General features: G+C 34.1%; 1 protein-coding gene across 1 annotated transcript; it reads left to right on the top strand.

Moving 5' to 3' along the window:
* The first annotated feature begins 302 nt into the window (after nt 1-302).
* Nucleotides 303-10864, top strand: LOC143228732 (uncharacterized). Its single transcript, XM_076460023.1, has 7 exons — nt 303-497; nt 3756-3842; nt 4171-4234; nt 5088-5184; nt 5506-5746; nt 9416-9558; nt 10211-10864. Exons 1-7 carry the CDS (start codon nt 386-388, stop codon nt 10379-10381), a joined length of 915 nt encoding a protein of 304 aa, XP_076316138.1. The 5' UTR covers nt 303-385; the 3' UTR covers nt 10382-10864.
* The last annotated feature ends 4478 nt before the right edge of the window (nt 10865-15342 follow it).

Genomic DNA, 15342 nt, shown 5'->3' with positions numbered 1-15342 from the left:
ATCTGTCTGCGTTAGCCGCCTTTAATTTAGCATTGACAGACTAGAGGGAAGGCACCCTCCGCCAACTCTTTGGCTATTATTTTAATAGATTAGAACATTATAACGCCCCCTTGTATTCTTCAAACAGTAATGGTACTTTAGTCTTGTAACTTAACATTTACTATTTGATGGGCCCCCCGCTAGTACAGCGGTATGTCTACGCATTTACAACGCTAAAATCAGGGGTTCGATTCCCCTCAGTGGGCTCAGCAGATAGCCTGATGTGGCTTTGTTATAAAGAAACACACAGTATTTGATAGTGTTTTTTTTTACACCTATTTTAACAGATAACGACACCTTGAATCATAGTGGTTACCGCCACGTGGTGCTACAACAAAGCGTAACCATGTTGGCTTACATGGACCATACTGCGGAGAACGTAACCGGCACACCCCGGGGCTTCCTGACCAAATGGAATCTGGATAGAGATTTGACCATTCTTGTTGGTGCAGCCATAGGTAAGGATAAAACATTGAATAACATCAGCCCATATCGTCGAAAGGTTTTAACATACAGGGTGGCCCGTAAGTCCCTACCCATCCACATATCTTATGTATCCAGTGTATCTGTGTGCTGTCACTCATTCTCGCTGTATAATATTATGCGACGCCATGTTCTTCAAGTGTAAATGGGCTTACATCGGCCATATTTCTCTGAGAAGAAAAACAAGGTTATAACACATGCGTAATTGAATATAACATAATAACATATGGATGGGTAGGGACTTACGGGTCATCCTGTAGATTACAGCATTAATATTGTACCGAGTTACTTTTTATGTATCAAAACATTTTACTGTAACAATACAACTGTCAGAGTGATGTATCTGGATAGTGTGAAATGTTAAATTAGTCCTTAATTATTAGCCCGTCATTGTAACATTACAACTGTCAGGTTGATGTAACTGGGTAGTATGGAAGGTTAAGATAGTCCTTAATTATTAGCCCGTCATGTAACATTACAACTGTCAGGTTGATGTAACTGGGTAGTATGGAAGGTTAAGATAGTCCTTAATTATTTGCCCGTCATGTAACATTACAACTGTCAGGTTGATGTAACTGGGTAGTATGGAAGGTTAAGATAGTCCTTAATTATTAGCCCGTCATGTAACATTACAACTGTCAGGTTGATGTAACTGGGTAGTATGGAAGGTTAAGATAGTCCTTAATTATTAGCCCGTCATTGTAACATTACAACTGTCAGGTTGATGTAACTGGGTAGTATGGAAGGTTAAGATAGTCCTTAATTATTAGCCCGTCATGTAACATTACAACTGTCAGGTTGATGTAACTGGGTAGTATGGAAGGTTAAGATAGTCCTTAATTATTAGCCCGTCATGTAACATTACAACTGTCAGGTTGATGTAACTGGGTAGTATGGAAGGTTAAGATAGTCCTTAATTATTAGCCCGTCATTGTAACATTACAACTGTCAGGTTGATGTAACTGGGTAGTATGGAAGGTTAAGATAGTCCTTAATTATTAGCCCGTCATGTAACATTACAACTGTCAGGTTGATGTAACTGGGTAGTATGGAAGGTTAAGATAGTCCTTAATTATTAGCCCGTCATGTAACATTACAACTGTCAGGTTGATGTAACTGGGTAGTATGGAAGGTTAAGATAGTCCTTAATTATTAGCCCGTCATGTAACATTACAACTGTCAGGTTGATGTAACTGGGTAGTATGGAAGGTTAAGATAGTCCTTAATTATTTGCCCGTCATTGTAACATTACAACTGTCAGGTTGATGTAACTGGGTAGTATGGAAGGTTAAGATAGTCCTTAATTATTAGCCCGTCATGTAACATTACAACTGTCAGGTTGATGTAACTGGGTAGTATGGAAGGTTAAGATAGTCTTTAATTATTAGCCCGTCATGTAACATTACAACTGTCAGGTTGATGTAACTGGGTAGTATGGAAGGTTAAGATAGTCCTTAATTATTAGCCCGTCATGTAACATTACAACCGTTAGGTTGATGTAACTGGGTAGTATGGAAGGTTAAGATAGTCCTTAATTATTTGCCCGTCATTGTAACATTACAACCGTTAGGTTGATGTAACTGGGTAGTATGGAAGGTTAAGATAGTCCTTAATTATTTGCCCGTCATGTAACATTACAACTGTCAGGTTGATGTAACTGGGTAGTATGGAAGGTTAAGATAGTCCTTAATTATTAGCCCGTCATTGTAACATTACAACCGTTAGGTTGATGTAACTGGGTAGTATGGAAGGTTAAGATAGTCCTTAATTATTTGCCCGTCATGTAACATTACAACTGTCAGGTTGATGTAACTGGGTAGTATGGAAGGTTAAGATAGTCCTTAATTATTTGCCCGTCATGTAACATTACAACTGTCAGGTTGATGTAACTGGGTAGTATGGAAGGTTAAGATAGTCCTTAATTATTAGCCCGTCATGTAACATTACAACTGTCAGGTTGATGTAACTGGGTAGTATGGAAGGTTAAGATAGTCCTTAATTATTAGCCCGTCATGTAACATTACAACTGTCAGGTTGATGTAACTGGGTAGTATGGAAGGTTAAGATAGTCCTTAATTATTAGCCCGTCATGTAACATTACAACCGTTAGGTTGATGTAACTGGGTAGTATGGAAGGTTAAGATAGTCCTTAATTATTTGCCCGTCATTGTAACATTACAACCGTTAGGTTGATGTAACTGGGTAGTATGGAAGGTTAAGATAGTCCTTAATTATTTGCCCGTCATGTAACATTACAACTGTCAGGTTGATGTAACTGGGTAGTATGGAAGGTTAAGATAGTCCTTAATTATTAGCCCGTCATTGTAACATTACAACCGTTAGGTTGATGTAACTGGGTAGTATGGAAGGTTAAGATAGTCCTTAATTATTTGCCCGTCATGTAACATTACAACTGTCAGGTTGATGTAACTGGGTAGTATGGAAGGTTAAGATAGTCCTTAATTATTAGCCCGTCAATGTAACATTACAACTGTCAGGTTCACGTAACTGGGTAGTATGGAAGGTTAAGATAGTCCTTAATTATTAGCCCGCCATGTAACATTACAACCGTTAGGTTGATGTAACTGGGTAGTATGGAAGGTTAAGATAGTCCTTAATTATTTGCCCGTCATTGTAACATTACAACCGTTAGGTTGATGTAACTGGGTAGTATGGAAGGTTAAGATAGTCCTTAATTATTTGCCCTCATTGTAACATTACAACTGTCAGGTTCACGTAACTGGGTAGTATGGAAGGTTAAGATAGTCCTTAATTATTAGCCCGTCATTGTAACATTGCAAATGTCAAGTTGATGTAACTGGGTGGTTTGGGAGTCTAAACGAGTTTTTTAAGCTGAAAATAGAGTTTTGATACCTTCGACGTGTAGGCCACAGATAATGTCCATTTTTTAGCGGCATGGTTAAGAGCAATAAGAAAAAAAAAAAGAGAAAGAATTGTAAAGCAGCGACGTCTCGTGGTAGAATTAAAAGGCATAGCTGCATAAATAAAAAACCTTGTACGATAGAAAAAAATGGTTTATGAAATGTTTTTTCTTGGCACATTTATAATTCAATTTTGATCTTTATGTACGACTCATCACAGTTTAATCAGCTAAAGTAACAGATGATCAGAGAACGTCGACATAATAGTGGTGTTTAAAGTAAGTCAACTTAGTTTTGACTCGTTGTTGCTGTTTGTAGTAATACAGTGTTATTTCTCTTCTGTATTTTCAGGTGCCTTGGGATTAATGCTCATATTGGCAGTTGCCGTACTTGCCTGGCATTGCTGTTGTCAAAAGACAGTGGACGAGAAGGAATACAGTAATACATCTACTATAGTATCTAACTGCCTTGGATAATAATAAGTCTGTGATCTTGTATCAGAATAAACTGTGACAAAAGAAAAAAAAAAGATAAAATAATTATTTAAATGAAAGTTACAAGACGTTAAACACGTATATAAATTTTGTCAGTGGTGCCATCTCTTAGTAATATTTTGTATAAATGGACAAAATATATTAGTAATATATCTTGTTTTGTTAAAAAGTGACTGTTATAACGAGGAAGACAAAAGCAAGAATTTTGCTTATAAACTTTAACATGTACAACTCTTTACGGGGTAACTTTACTGCTCGTTTCTAATTTTTAGGTTGCAAAGACCAATTGGAAGATGGCAAAATTGTTAAACAAACGGGATCTGGAATTATTCAGAGGCAAGTTGTAAATTGTATTTTTCTCACAGATTTAAACTCATTGCATGAAAATTAATTGTTTTTGGTTACACATTCATTGTAATAGCTACCTGGCAGTTACAATAAATAAAGTCAGTGCAGTCATTGGTTGAAAGTTGATATAAATCAGTTTCTTTGTAGTATATATATATATATCTATGTATGTGCTATTATTAAACTTCGCAGCATTAGAAGATCTCCAGCTTAGTAAGTACAATTGTATCACGTGTCATTATTTCAAATATCATTGTTAAAGAATCCACTGTCTATTCAAATATCATTGTTAAAGAATCCACTGTCTATTTCAAATATCATTGTTAAAGAATCCACTGTCTATTTAAATATCATTGTTAAAGAATCCACTGTCTATTTAAATATCATATGGTAAATGATAAGATTTGATATGGGAAAAGATGGCATTCAGGCCCGGCCTGGCTAAGCGTGCGACTCGTAATCTGAGGGTCGCGGGTTCGTATGCCCGTTCTTTCAGCCGTGGGGGCGTTATAATGTGACGGTCAATCTCACTATTCGTTGGTAAAAAGAGTAGCCCAAGAGTTGGCAGTGGGTGGTGATGACTAGCTGCCTTCTCTCTAGTCTTACATTACTAAATTAGGGACGGCTAACACATATAGCCCTGGAGTAGCTTTGTGCGAAATTCAAAAACAAACAAGCAAATGACATTGGAGTATTATGAAAGAAATTAAATGTTTGAGACCATCGTTTGTAGCTTTTCTATCGTTAAAAACCTTAAAACTGAATTATATTTGCACTGCAAGCAAGATATGTAAAAATAACCAGATGAAGGGAGGTTAAGTTTCATTATTTTCTGATTTAGTGAGTCCATGGTGTTTGTCGGAGTAAAGAAAGAAGTTGATAATAACAACAGGCCTCTTCCACATTCTCAACTGGTGTCTGTTGAAGATGATAAGAGGGTGAGTTGTACCACTTTTGTTTTGTTTTTACTTTCTTGCAAACTCCAAAACAGCTGTGAAATAGTCTCACCCAACTTTGACATGAGGTTTTGTTAACTTAGGTGTTGGTACAGAACGTAAACTGCCCACTAAGTGTTGAGAATTTATATAAAGTCATGCTTTAAACTAAGAATAAAATTTAAATTAATACTTTCAGGATGTAATACGTTTTGCAGTTATTAAAAGAAAGCCAAATTTTTGAAGGGCTCCATCATGTATCACAAATTTATGTGGTAATGAAAGAATGTTAAAGTCTACAGTAACACACTTTGGAATTTTCAGGTTAAACAAACACACAATAATGCTAGTATGAAACCCAGACCGTTGAGTCAACCAGTCCGTCTTTCTCACGATGCTTTACTAGACTCTCAAGTCAGAGGCTGTGATCCCTCAGAATCAGCTCTTCCAGATGTGGGTGTTGATATTAGTCAGGTGATCCTGTCCAGTATTCCCGAGAATACTGTTCGAAATTATTACTGCCTAAAAGACATGCCTCCACTAAGTGAATGCTCATCTTACGATGGTAAGTAACATTACAACTCCTGGTTGACATGCCTCCACTAAGTGAATGCTCATCTTACGATGGTAAGTAACATTACAACTCCTGGTTGACATGCCTCCACTAAGTGAATGCTCATCTTACGATGGTAAGTAACATTACAACTCCTGGTTGACATGCCTCCACTAAGTGAATGCTCATCTTACGATGGTAAGTAACATTACAACTCCTGGTTGACATGCCTCCACTAAGTGAATGCTCATCTTACGATGGTAAGTAACATTACAACTCCTGGTTGACATGCCTCCACTAAGTGAATGCTCATCTTACGATGGTAAGTAACATTAAAACTGCTGGTTGACATGCCTCCACTAAGTGAATGCTCATCTTACGATGGTAAGTAACATTACAACTCCTGGTTGACATGCCTCCACTAAGTGAATGCTCATCTTACGATGGTAAGTAACATTACAACTCCTGGTTGACATGCCTCCACTAAGTGAATGCTCATCTTACAATGGTAAGTAACATTACAACTCCTGGTTGACATGCCTCCACTAAGTGAATGCTCATCTTATGATGGTAAGTAACATTACAACTCCTGGTTGACATGCCTCCACTAAGTGAATGCTCATCTTATGATGGTAAGTAACATTACAACTCCTGGTTGACATGCCTCCACTAAGTGAATGCTCATCTTACGATGGTAAGTAAAATTAAAACTCCTGGTTGGGATGTAAACATGCACCTTTTTATTTGTTTATATGTTTATGTTTCCTTAAAGGTTGATAAATGTTTAACAATATATTGTTTACTGCTAGATGAAGGTAATGTAATTTGTGAAAATATAGTACTTTCACTAAAGATATTAACTATGTCAGTGCCACGTTTATAGGTAATCAACATAATGGGATCTATTGGTTCACCTTGGCTGTTTCATCCTATAAACTGAGTTTAAAAAATTCTTAAAGCCAGCCCTTATCATCCACATCAAGCTTTTTATTAAATTTACTGCTTCTACAACATCTTAAAGCAACCCATTCTAAAGCCAACCACCCTGTTAGAAAAATGAAATTGTCTCAGCCAACAACAACCAAGATCTTAATGTCATCAGAATATTTAAGTAGCTTATTGACAATTTCTTCATCTGTGTCATTGATGTCAATAAAAATGACCAAAAGTTCTAAGACTGAACTGTGAGGTATCCCACTGATGACATGAATCCAGTTTGACTGAACTCTATTTGTAACAACCCTCTGCTGTCTTCCATCCAGCCACTCTTCTATTGCTAACTTATCGTGCATACCAATAGAGATAATTATTTTACAAGCTTTTTATGTGGAACCTTTTCAAATGCTTTCTGAAAATCTAAATACAACAAATCTACATCCTTGTTCTCATCTACTTAAACAGTAACCTTTTTAAAGAACATCAAAAGATTTGTAAGGCAAGAGTTTCCCTCAGTGAACAAATAACATTCTAAACTTTGTTAACTAACTTTCCAAAACTTTTCCCACAACTATGTAAGTTGAAGGGGTCTATAATTATTGGGACAATTTTTATCACTTCCCTCGAAAACAGGAGTGACATAAGCTAACTTCCAGTCCTCTGATACCTGACCACTATACAAGGACTGACCAAACAAGTATTAGCAAGTGACTCACATATCCAATCCTTAACCTCCTTCCAAACCTTTGGGAAAATGTCATCTGGCTGAAGATCCTTATTGTTTTTATTATTAACCAGCTTAGAATTAATACAGTCATTTTGTTTGATCTTGTTTCCATTTATAAACTGTTCAAGATATGGAATATTGCTTAAATCTTTGTTAGTAAACACTGAAGAAAAAGGAAAATTGAACAACCCAATCATCTTACAACCGTCAGATACTAGCCATCCTTTACCATTCCTCAAAAGTCCTACTCCAATTATAATGATTTGTTTACTCTTAATGTACTCAGAAAAATTCATAATAATCTGATTAGTGTCTCAAAATAACTCAGCTGCCCAATTCACAATATATAATTCTTGTTGGATCTCTTCAAAATGTGTTTTTGTTTAAACTTGTAAACAAAATATTATTCCTTATCTCCATATGTAGCAAAACAATGAACCTACTACAACAATAATCACTTGCATCCAGATGTTTTTCACTTCTACCCTTTTCGATCATTCTTATATTTAAAATGAACAATAAATCTAAAACATTATTTCCAGTAGGTTCCTTGACTGATTCATGAAGAAACCCATCTTGAACAGTTTCCAAAAACCTTTCTCATTCATGATTTGTCTTTAACATTTCCCAACAAATGTGTCCAGAATTAAAATCACCCATAATTATGACTTCATTAACAGTTGAAATCTTAATGTTATTGTAAAGTTTCCCACGAATTCCATCAATATCATTTGGTGATCTGAAACAAATTACCACTAAAAGCCTTTATATCCACTAATAGAAACCTAAACATAAACCATCATACTTTGTCCTTATTAAATAACCTGTAACCCTGTACTTTATATCCACTAATAGAAACCTAAACCATCATACTTTGTCCTTATTAAATAACCTGTAACCCTGTACTTTATATCCACTAATAGAAACCTAAACCATCATACTTAGTCCTTATTAAATAACCTGTAACCCTGTACTTTGTCATTAAAATCATCTATATTTGACTATATTTCAGTTATTCCTGTTACATCAGAATCTTTCATTCATACCAGTGTTTAAAAGTCATCTGTTTCATTTCTTATATTTCTGACATTACAACGGTAACAACTAGTCCTGTCCTTGTAACTGCTACTTTACAACGGTAACAACTAGTCCTGTCCTTGTAACTGCTACTTTACAACGGTAACAACTAGTCCTGTCCTTGTAACTGCTACTTCACAACGGTAACAACTAGTCCTGTCCTTGTAACTGCTACTTCACAACGGTAACAACTAGTCCTGTCCTTGTAACTGCTACTTCACAACGGTAACAACTAGTCCTGTCCTTGTAACTGCTACTTCACAATGGTAACAACTAGTCCTGTCCTTGTAACTGCTACTTCACAACGGTAACAACTAGTCCTGTCCTTGTAACTGCTACTTCACAACGGTAACAACTAGTCCTGTCCTTGTAACTGCTACTTCACAACGGTAACAACTAGTCCTGTCCTTGTAACTGCTACTTCACAACGGTAACAACTAGTCTTGTCCTTGTAACTGCTACTTCACAACGGTAACAACTAGTCTTGTCCTTGTAACTACTACTTTACTTATTTCTTATGTTAGACTTTTCTCTGCATCCTTTTTACATTTAGTTTTCTTGGTCCTCCCCACTGTCTAGTCCTAGTTTAAAACTTCCTATACAGCTGAGTTAATAACCCTTAGAAACAAGCAAACTCCTACCATATTTAAATGTAAACCATCCATTCCAAGAGGAAAAATATAACATGTATTTCATAAATGTATTCACTGTTTTTACATACATAGCTACATTTCTTTAAGCGGTGCTACCTAACTTTAAAATCTCCAGTGGAGTCTTTGCAACTGTCCTGAGTTTTTGGTTCAGAAATAAATTCTCAAAAAAACTTAATCTCCTTAGAGAATAAGGCAGAATATAATTTCCATTAACTTATCAGTTTGTTTACGTAAAACAAAAACTAAATATACCATGTACAGAAAAAGTTTTGCAATGAACTTTTACAGGATTAGATGAACTAAATGGATTAACTCACCAGTTCATAATGACCCCTGACACAATAATGAAAACTAGAAGCCTTCCAGCATGGGGACATTCTCGTCTTCGGCCACTTTCAACTGAAGATGACCTTAATGAGTTGTATGCCAAAGTAAGATACCACTTTACTATCGTAAATGTTTATTTACAAAAGATGATTCTTAACTAGAATAATTTCAGAATAGACCATTTTACAGGGACAGCATATTTTATTTACTGACAGGCCTGAAACCCAAAACAGTAGATTATTGTAAAGTATGTTTCAACGATACAATTTAAACATTACACACACACACACACTGATGTTACTTCATAAAGTATACCAACAACAAAGGACAGAAGTAAGTAGGTCAGCTTATTGAATGAGCTGTTTTAACTCCAGGTCAACACTAAGTTACGGGATTCACAGTTCTAAAATCCAAGGTTTGATTCCCCAGTGGTGGACCAAGTACAGATAGCCAAAAAACAAACAGACTTCGACTCCACTATCCAGCACGTTATGTATGTCATAAATCAACATTTGTAAAAATATGTGTTGGTGAATTTCTGGAGCCAACGACCGATGTTTTAGATGGAAAAAAATTATAGATAGTAACAGATAAAACGTATTTAAAGAGACAAATTTCTTGACAGTATTTTTTTGTTTTATACAGACAACTTGTTTGGAATGTTTACCGATCTTTTTATATCTAATTCTTATACACGTGTCAAATTCTCTGAAATTTTCTGCGAGGAAAACAAAACAAATAATTGTTTGGTTTCAGGTAAATTTCAGCAAGAAAAGGAAAAACCGCATGAGAAACGACAGTGCAGCAGCCATAGCAGTGACCAAGAGTCAGAACTCCTTTCTCATCTTACCTTTCATTCACAAAGACACCGACTCGCTGGTGGATAATGAGGCAATTGTTGTTTATGATGAAAGAACTGCACTTTAAACCAATGGGTTTTACATTTTCACGTGTTTATGGCTTAGCTTAAATATTGTTTTATTCAATATACAAGTCAAACAAGTAACTTTTTTTTTAAAAAGTTGTGACCATTGTGATATATTCTACCAATATATCTCTGCATAAGCTCACCTCTTAACATGACTTAACTGTGAAAATTTAACAACAAAATCAGTTTTAGATTATGTGTTTACACAGTTATTCTCTATAAACGTTTTTATTTTTGTCACATCCCTTCATCAAACGTGTTTCTCTTTCTCTTTTGTGGGATTATTTTTACAATTTACACATGTCTATATTTTGTCACTGAATAAATTACCCCTAAAATCAATCATCATGCTACGATTACAGTAAGACTAGACAAGATATCAACTACTTCGGAAGTGATGGGATGCATGTGAGTTTATTAAATCCTTTAGTGACAGATTGCTTGTAGTCTAGTTTGAAAAATAAAATTATTGTTTAAGATTCTTTTACAGTTTTGTATAATTATAGAAGGAATAACACGACCCAAGGTTATTCTTCAAAATAGTGGATGCAAGAAATTGTAGGTAAATATCCTACTTAGAGCAAGTGTCTTGTAGGTTTGTGACTTCTTTCTGGGTTGATGACCATTACAAAAACAGTTAACAGAAAATGGTAAAGTCATTCAAAAAGAGTCTTAAGTTGTCTAATTCTGTAGGCTGACACCTGTGGCTTTAAGTGTAAGTTTTGTTTCTTACTTTTATACTCTAGATGGTAAAATGTATGGAAGTGCACAACTGTTTTTTGTAATTGTATCCATTTAAGTAGAAATATTAGTGCTATGTTTTTTAGTGCAATGGGCTGTTTGCACTTTTTCTGTGTGGGGATTCAAACCCTGAATATTAACTGACCATCCAAAGACCTATAGCTAAAAAAAAAAAAAGAAGAGGCATTTCACATTAGGGGTTGGAGACAAACATTGTGTTGTCAGAATTGAGGAAAATAAGTGGCAGAGGAACCCAAATAAAAGGTTTGTCAAAAGTGAAGGCAAATATATTCCTTCATCTGAACACTTCCAACTGTTAAAAACAAACATGTTAATCGGTATTTAACTGAAACTGCCAAACAATTGTTTTGACATGTGTCAGAATATCTTGACATTGTCTCTGATGGATCCTACAAGATATGTCAATATTCCCGATTGACTTTTCCTCATATGTAATTATCATGTTATTTTGAGTATGATATCAAATATTTTGGTTACAAACTCAACAATCGTATTATTATCTTGTAATATATCTGTACTCAATGTGTTGTCCAGAATCGAGCTTTCTGTTTTCACACACTATCCAACTGTTCTTATAAGTTTGTATGGTTTAAATCTCTGTAATTACTGTTATCTGATGTTATTTTCACACACTATCCAACTGTTCTTATAAGTTTGTATGATTTAAATCTCTGTAATTACTGTTATGTGCTGTTGTTTTCACACACTATCCAACTGTTCTTATAAGTTTGTATGATTTAAATCTCTGTAATTACTGTTATGTGCTGTTGTTTTCACACACTATCCAACTGTTCTTATAAGTTTGTATGGTTTAAATCTCTGTAATTACTGTTATGTGCTGTTGTTTTCACATACTATCCAACTGTTCTTATAAGTTTGTATGGTGTAAATCTCTGTAATTACTGTTATGTGCTGTTGTTTTCACATACTATCCAACTGTTCTTATAAGTTTGTATGATTTAAATCTCTGTAATTACTGTTATGTGCTGTTGTTTTCACATACTATCCAACTGTTCTTATAAGTTTGTATGATTTAAATCTCTGTAATTACGGTTATCTGATGTTGTTTTCACACACTATCCAACTGTTCTTATAAGTTTGTATGATTTAAATCTCTGTAATTACTGTTATGTGCTGTTGTTTTCACACACTATCCAACTGTTCTTATAAGTTTGTATGATTTAAATCTCTGTAATTACTGTTATGTGCTGTTGTTTTCACACACTATCCAACTGTTCTTATAAGTTTGTATGATTTAAATCTCTGTAATTACTGTTATGTACTGTTGTTTTCACACACTATCCAACTGTTCTTATAAGTTTGTATGATTTAAATCTCTGTAATTACTGTTATGTGCTGTTGTTTTCACACACTATCCAACTGTTCTTATAAGTTTGTATGATTTTAATCTCTGTAATTACTGTTATGTGCTGTTGTTTTCATACACTATCCAACTGTTCTTATAAGTTTGTATGGTTTAAATCTCTGTAATTACTGTTATCTGATGTTGTTTTCATACACTATCCAACTGTTCTTATAAGTTTGTATGATTTAAATCTCTGTAATTACTGTTATCTGATGTTGTTTTCATACACTATCCAACTGTTCTTATAAGTTTGTATGATTTAAATCTCTGTAATTACGGTTATCTGATGTTGTTTTCATACACTATCCAACTGTTCTTATAAGTTTGTATGATTTAAATCTCTGTAATTACTGTTATCTGATGTTGTTTTCATACACTATCCAACTGTTCTTATAAGTTTGTATGATTTAAATCTCTGTAATTACTGTTATCTGCTGTTGTTTTCACACACTATCCAACTGTTCTTATAAGTTTGTATGATTTAAATCTCTGTAATTACTGTTATGTGCTGTTGTTTTCACATACTATCCAACTGTTCTTATAAGTTTGTATGGTTTAAATCTCTGTAATTACTGTTATGTACTGTTGTTTTCACACACTATCCAACTGTTCTTATAAGTTTGTATGATTTTAATCTCTGTAATTACTGTTATGTACTGTTGTTTTCACACACTATCCAACTGTTCTTATAAGTTTGTATGATTTTAATCTCTGTAATTACTGTTACGTACTGTTGTTTTCACACACTATCCAACTGTTCTTATAAGTTTGTATGATTTTAATCTCTGTAATTACTGTTATGTACTGTTGTTTTCACACACTATCCAACTGTTCTTATAAGTTTGTATGATTTAAATCTCTGTAATTACTGTTATGTGCTGTTGTTTTCACACACTATCCAACTGTTCTTATAAGTTTGTATGATTTAAATCTCTGTAATTACTGTTATGTGCTGTTGTTTTCATACACTATCCAACTGTTCTTATAAGTTTGTATGGTTTAAATCTCTGTAATTACTGTTATGTGCTGTTGTTTTCACACACTATCCAACTGTTCTTATAAGTTTGTATGATTTAAATCTCTGTAATTACTGTTATGTGCTGTTGTTTTCACACACTATCCAACTGTTCTTATAAGTTTGTATGATTTAAATCTCTGTAATTACGGTTATCTGATGTTGTTTTCACACACTATCCAACTGTTCTTATAAGTTTGTATGATTTAAATCTCTGTAATTACTGTTATCTGATGTTGTTTTCACACACTATCCAACTGTTCTTATAAGTTTGTATGGTTTAAATCTCTGTATTTACTGTTATCTGATGTTGTTTTCACACACTATCCAACTGTTCTTATAAGTTTGTATGATTTAAATCTCTGTAATTACGGTTATCTGATGTTGTTTTCACACACTATCCAACTGTTCTTATAAGTTTGTATGATTTTAATCTCTGTAATTACTGTTATGTACTGTTGTTTTCACACACTATCCAACTGTTCTTATAAGTTTGTATGATTTAAATCTCTGTAATTACTGTTATGTGCTGTTGTTTGCACACACTATCCAACTGTTCTTATAAGTTTGTATGATTTAAATTTTCACATTATTGAATATCATCATGTCATGTGCACCAACCAAAATATCTGCCAATACTCAATAATTTTCACTCACAGCTGTCGAACAAAAGTAATCTATCATATTGTTGGAACAGAGAACTTCTTAGGGTACACACTGACACTAGTGTATGGTTTCAATTTCAAGTACTGTCAGATTTAATGTTCATTGTGCAATGTAGCATCATAAGACAGTAGGTATAATTCCAGTGTACAGTTTTGCTTCCAATAACCAAATCTTAGGATGAGATACTAATATTAAATTGTGAATAAAAGAAGTAACAGCACTCGAACCCTGGACGTATATATCAAAGTTGTGCCTGAGTTTGTATATTTATCTTAGAATACAACCCATTAAATGTAGAGATGCCTACAGTGTTATTAACCGTTTGTGGGTTTTCATAAGGAAATTAGACGTACCTTTTTATAAAGCGATTGATCTATCTTACTGAACTAGGAAGCTGTTTCTTAATACAAAATCAACAATGGTGTAAAAGTACGTGTTTGAAAATTTTTCGTGAGATTTTTGGTAAAAAAAAGAAAAAGATAAGAACCTAATCATAGATGTGTTTAATATTAATCAAGGTAAGAGAAAATTCAAGATAAATTATTCAGGTTTTCAGTGAGAAGCAGGTCTCTACAATAACACTAGGTATTATTTTTCACTATTATCTGACTTAATGTATTAAATATTTATTCTACAAGCAGTTGTTTTTTTTAAATAAGAATTGGATATAGAGCTACTGTATCAAAATCTACATCACTGATTCCTCATCACAGACCTACAAGGAGATATTTCACAAAATAATTGGAAAACAAAGTTTGTGTTTACAGATATACTTACCTATGTTGTTTTATATTGTAAATTAAAAGTATTTTAAAAATTCAACATTGTAAGAAGCTGTCAGTGAGACGACTGTATAAGAATTGGCTGCTGCTCAGTTGGGAAAGAGTACGAACCACTGACCCAAGCGACAAACAGTCATGTTACCTAGGTGACTATTAGATAAGAGTTACTTCTATTATTAATGAACAAGAGGTCAGGTAACCTAGATTAATAATATGCAAGAGGAAAATTACACTGTCAGTAATTATTTATTGTGAGCAACATTTTAATTCTAACATATCCTTTCTGTAAGATGTAAACATGCTGTGGTATATTGAAGCTACGTTCAAAAGTAATCTCTTATGGTAGTTAGAAGACACGCAGATTGAATA

Source organism: Tachypleus tridentatus, chromosome 10 (genome assembly GCF_004210375.1).
Source record: "Tachypleus tridentatus isolate NWPU-2018 chromosome 10, ASM421037v1, whole genome shotgun sequence".
In the NCBI taxonomy this organism is placed as follows: domain Eukaryota; kingdom Metazoa; phylum Arthropoda; class Merostomata; order Xiphosura; family Limulidae; genus Tachypleus; species Tachypleus tridentatus.
This window is presented reverse-complemented; position numbering and strand designations above follow the sequence as displayed.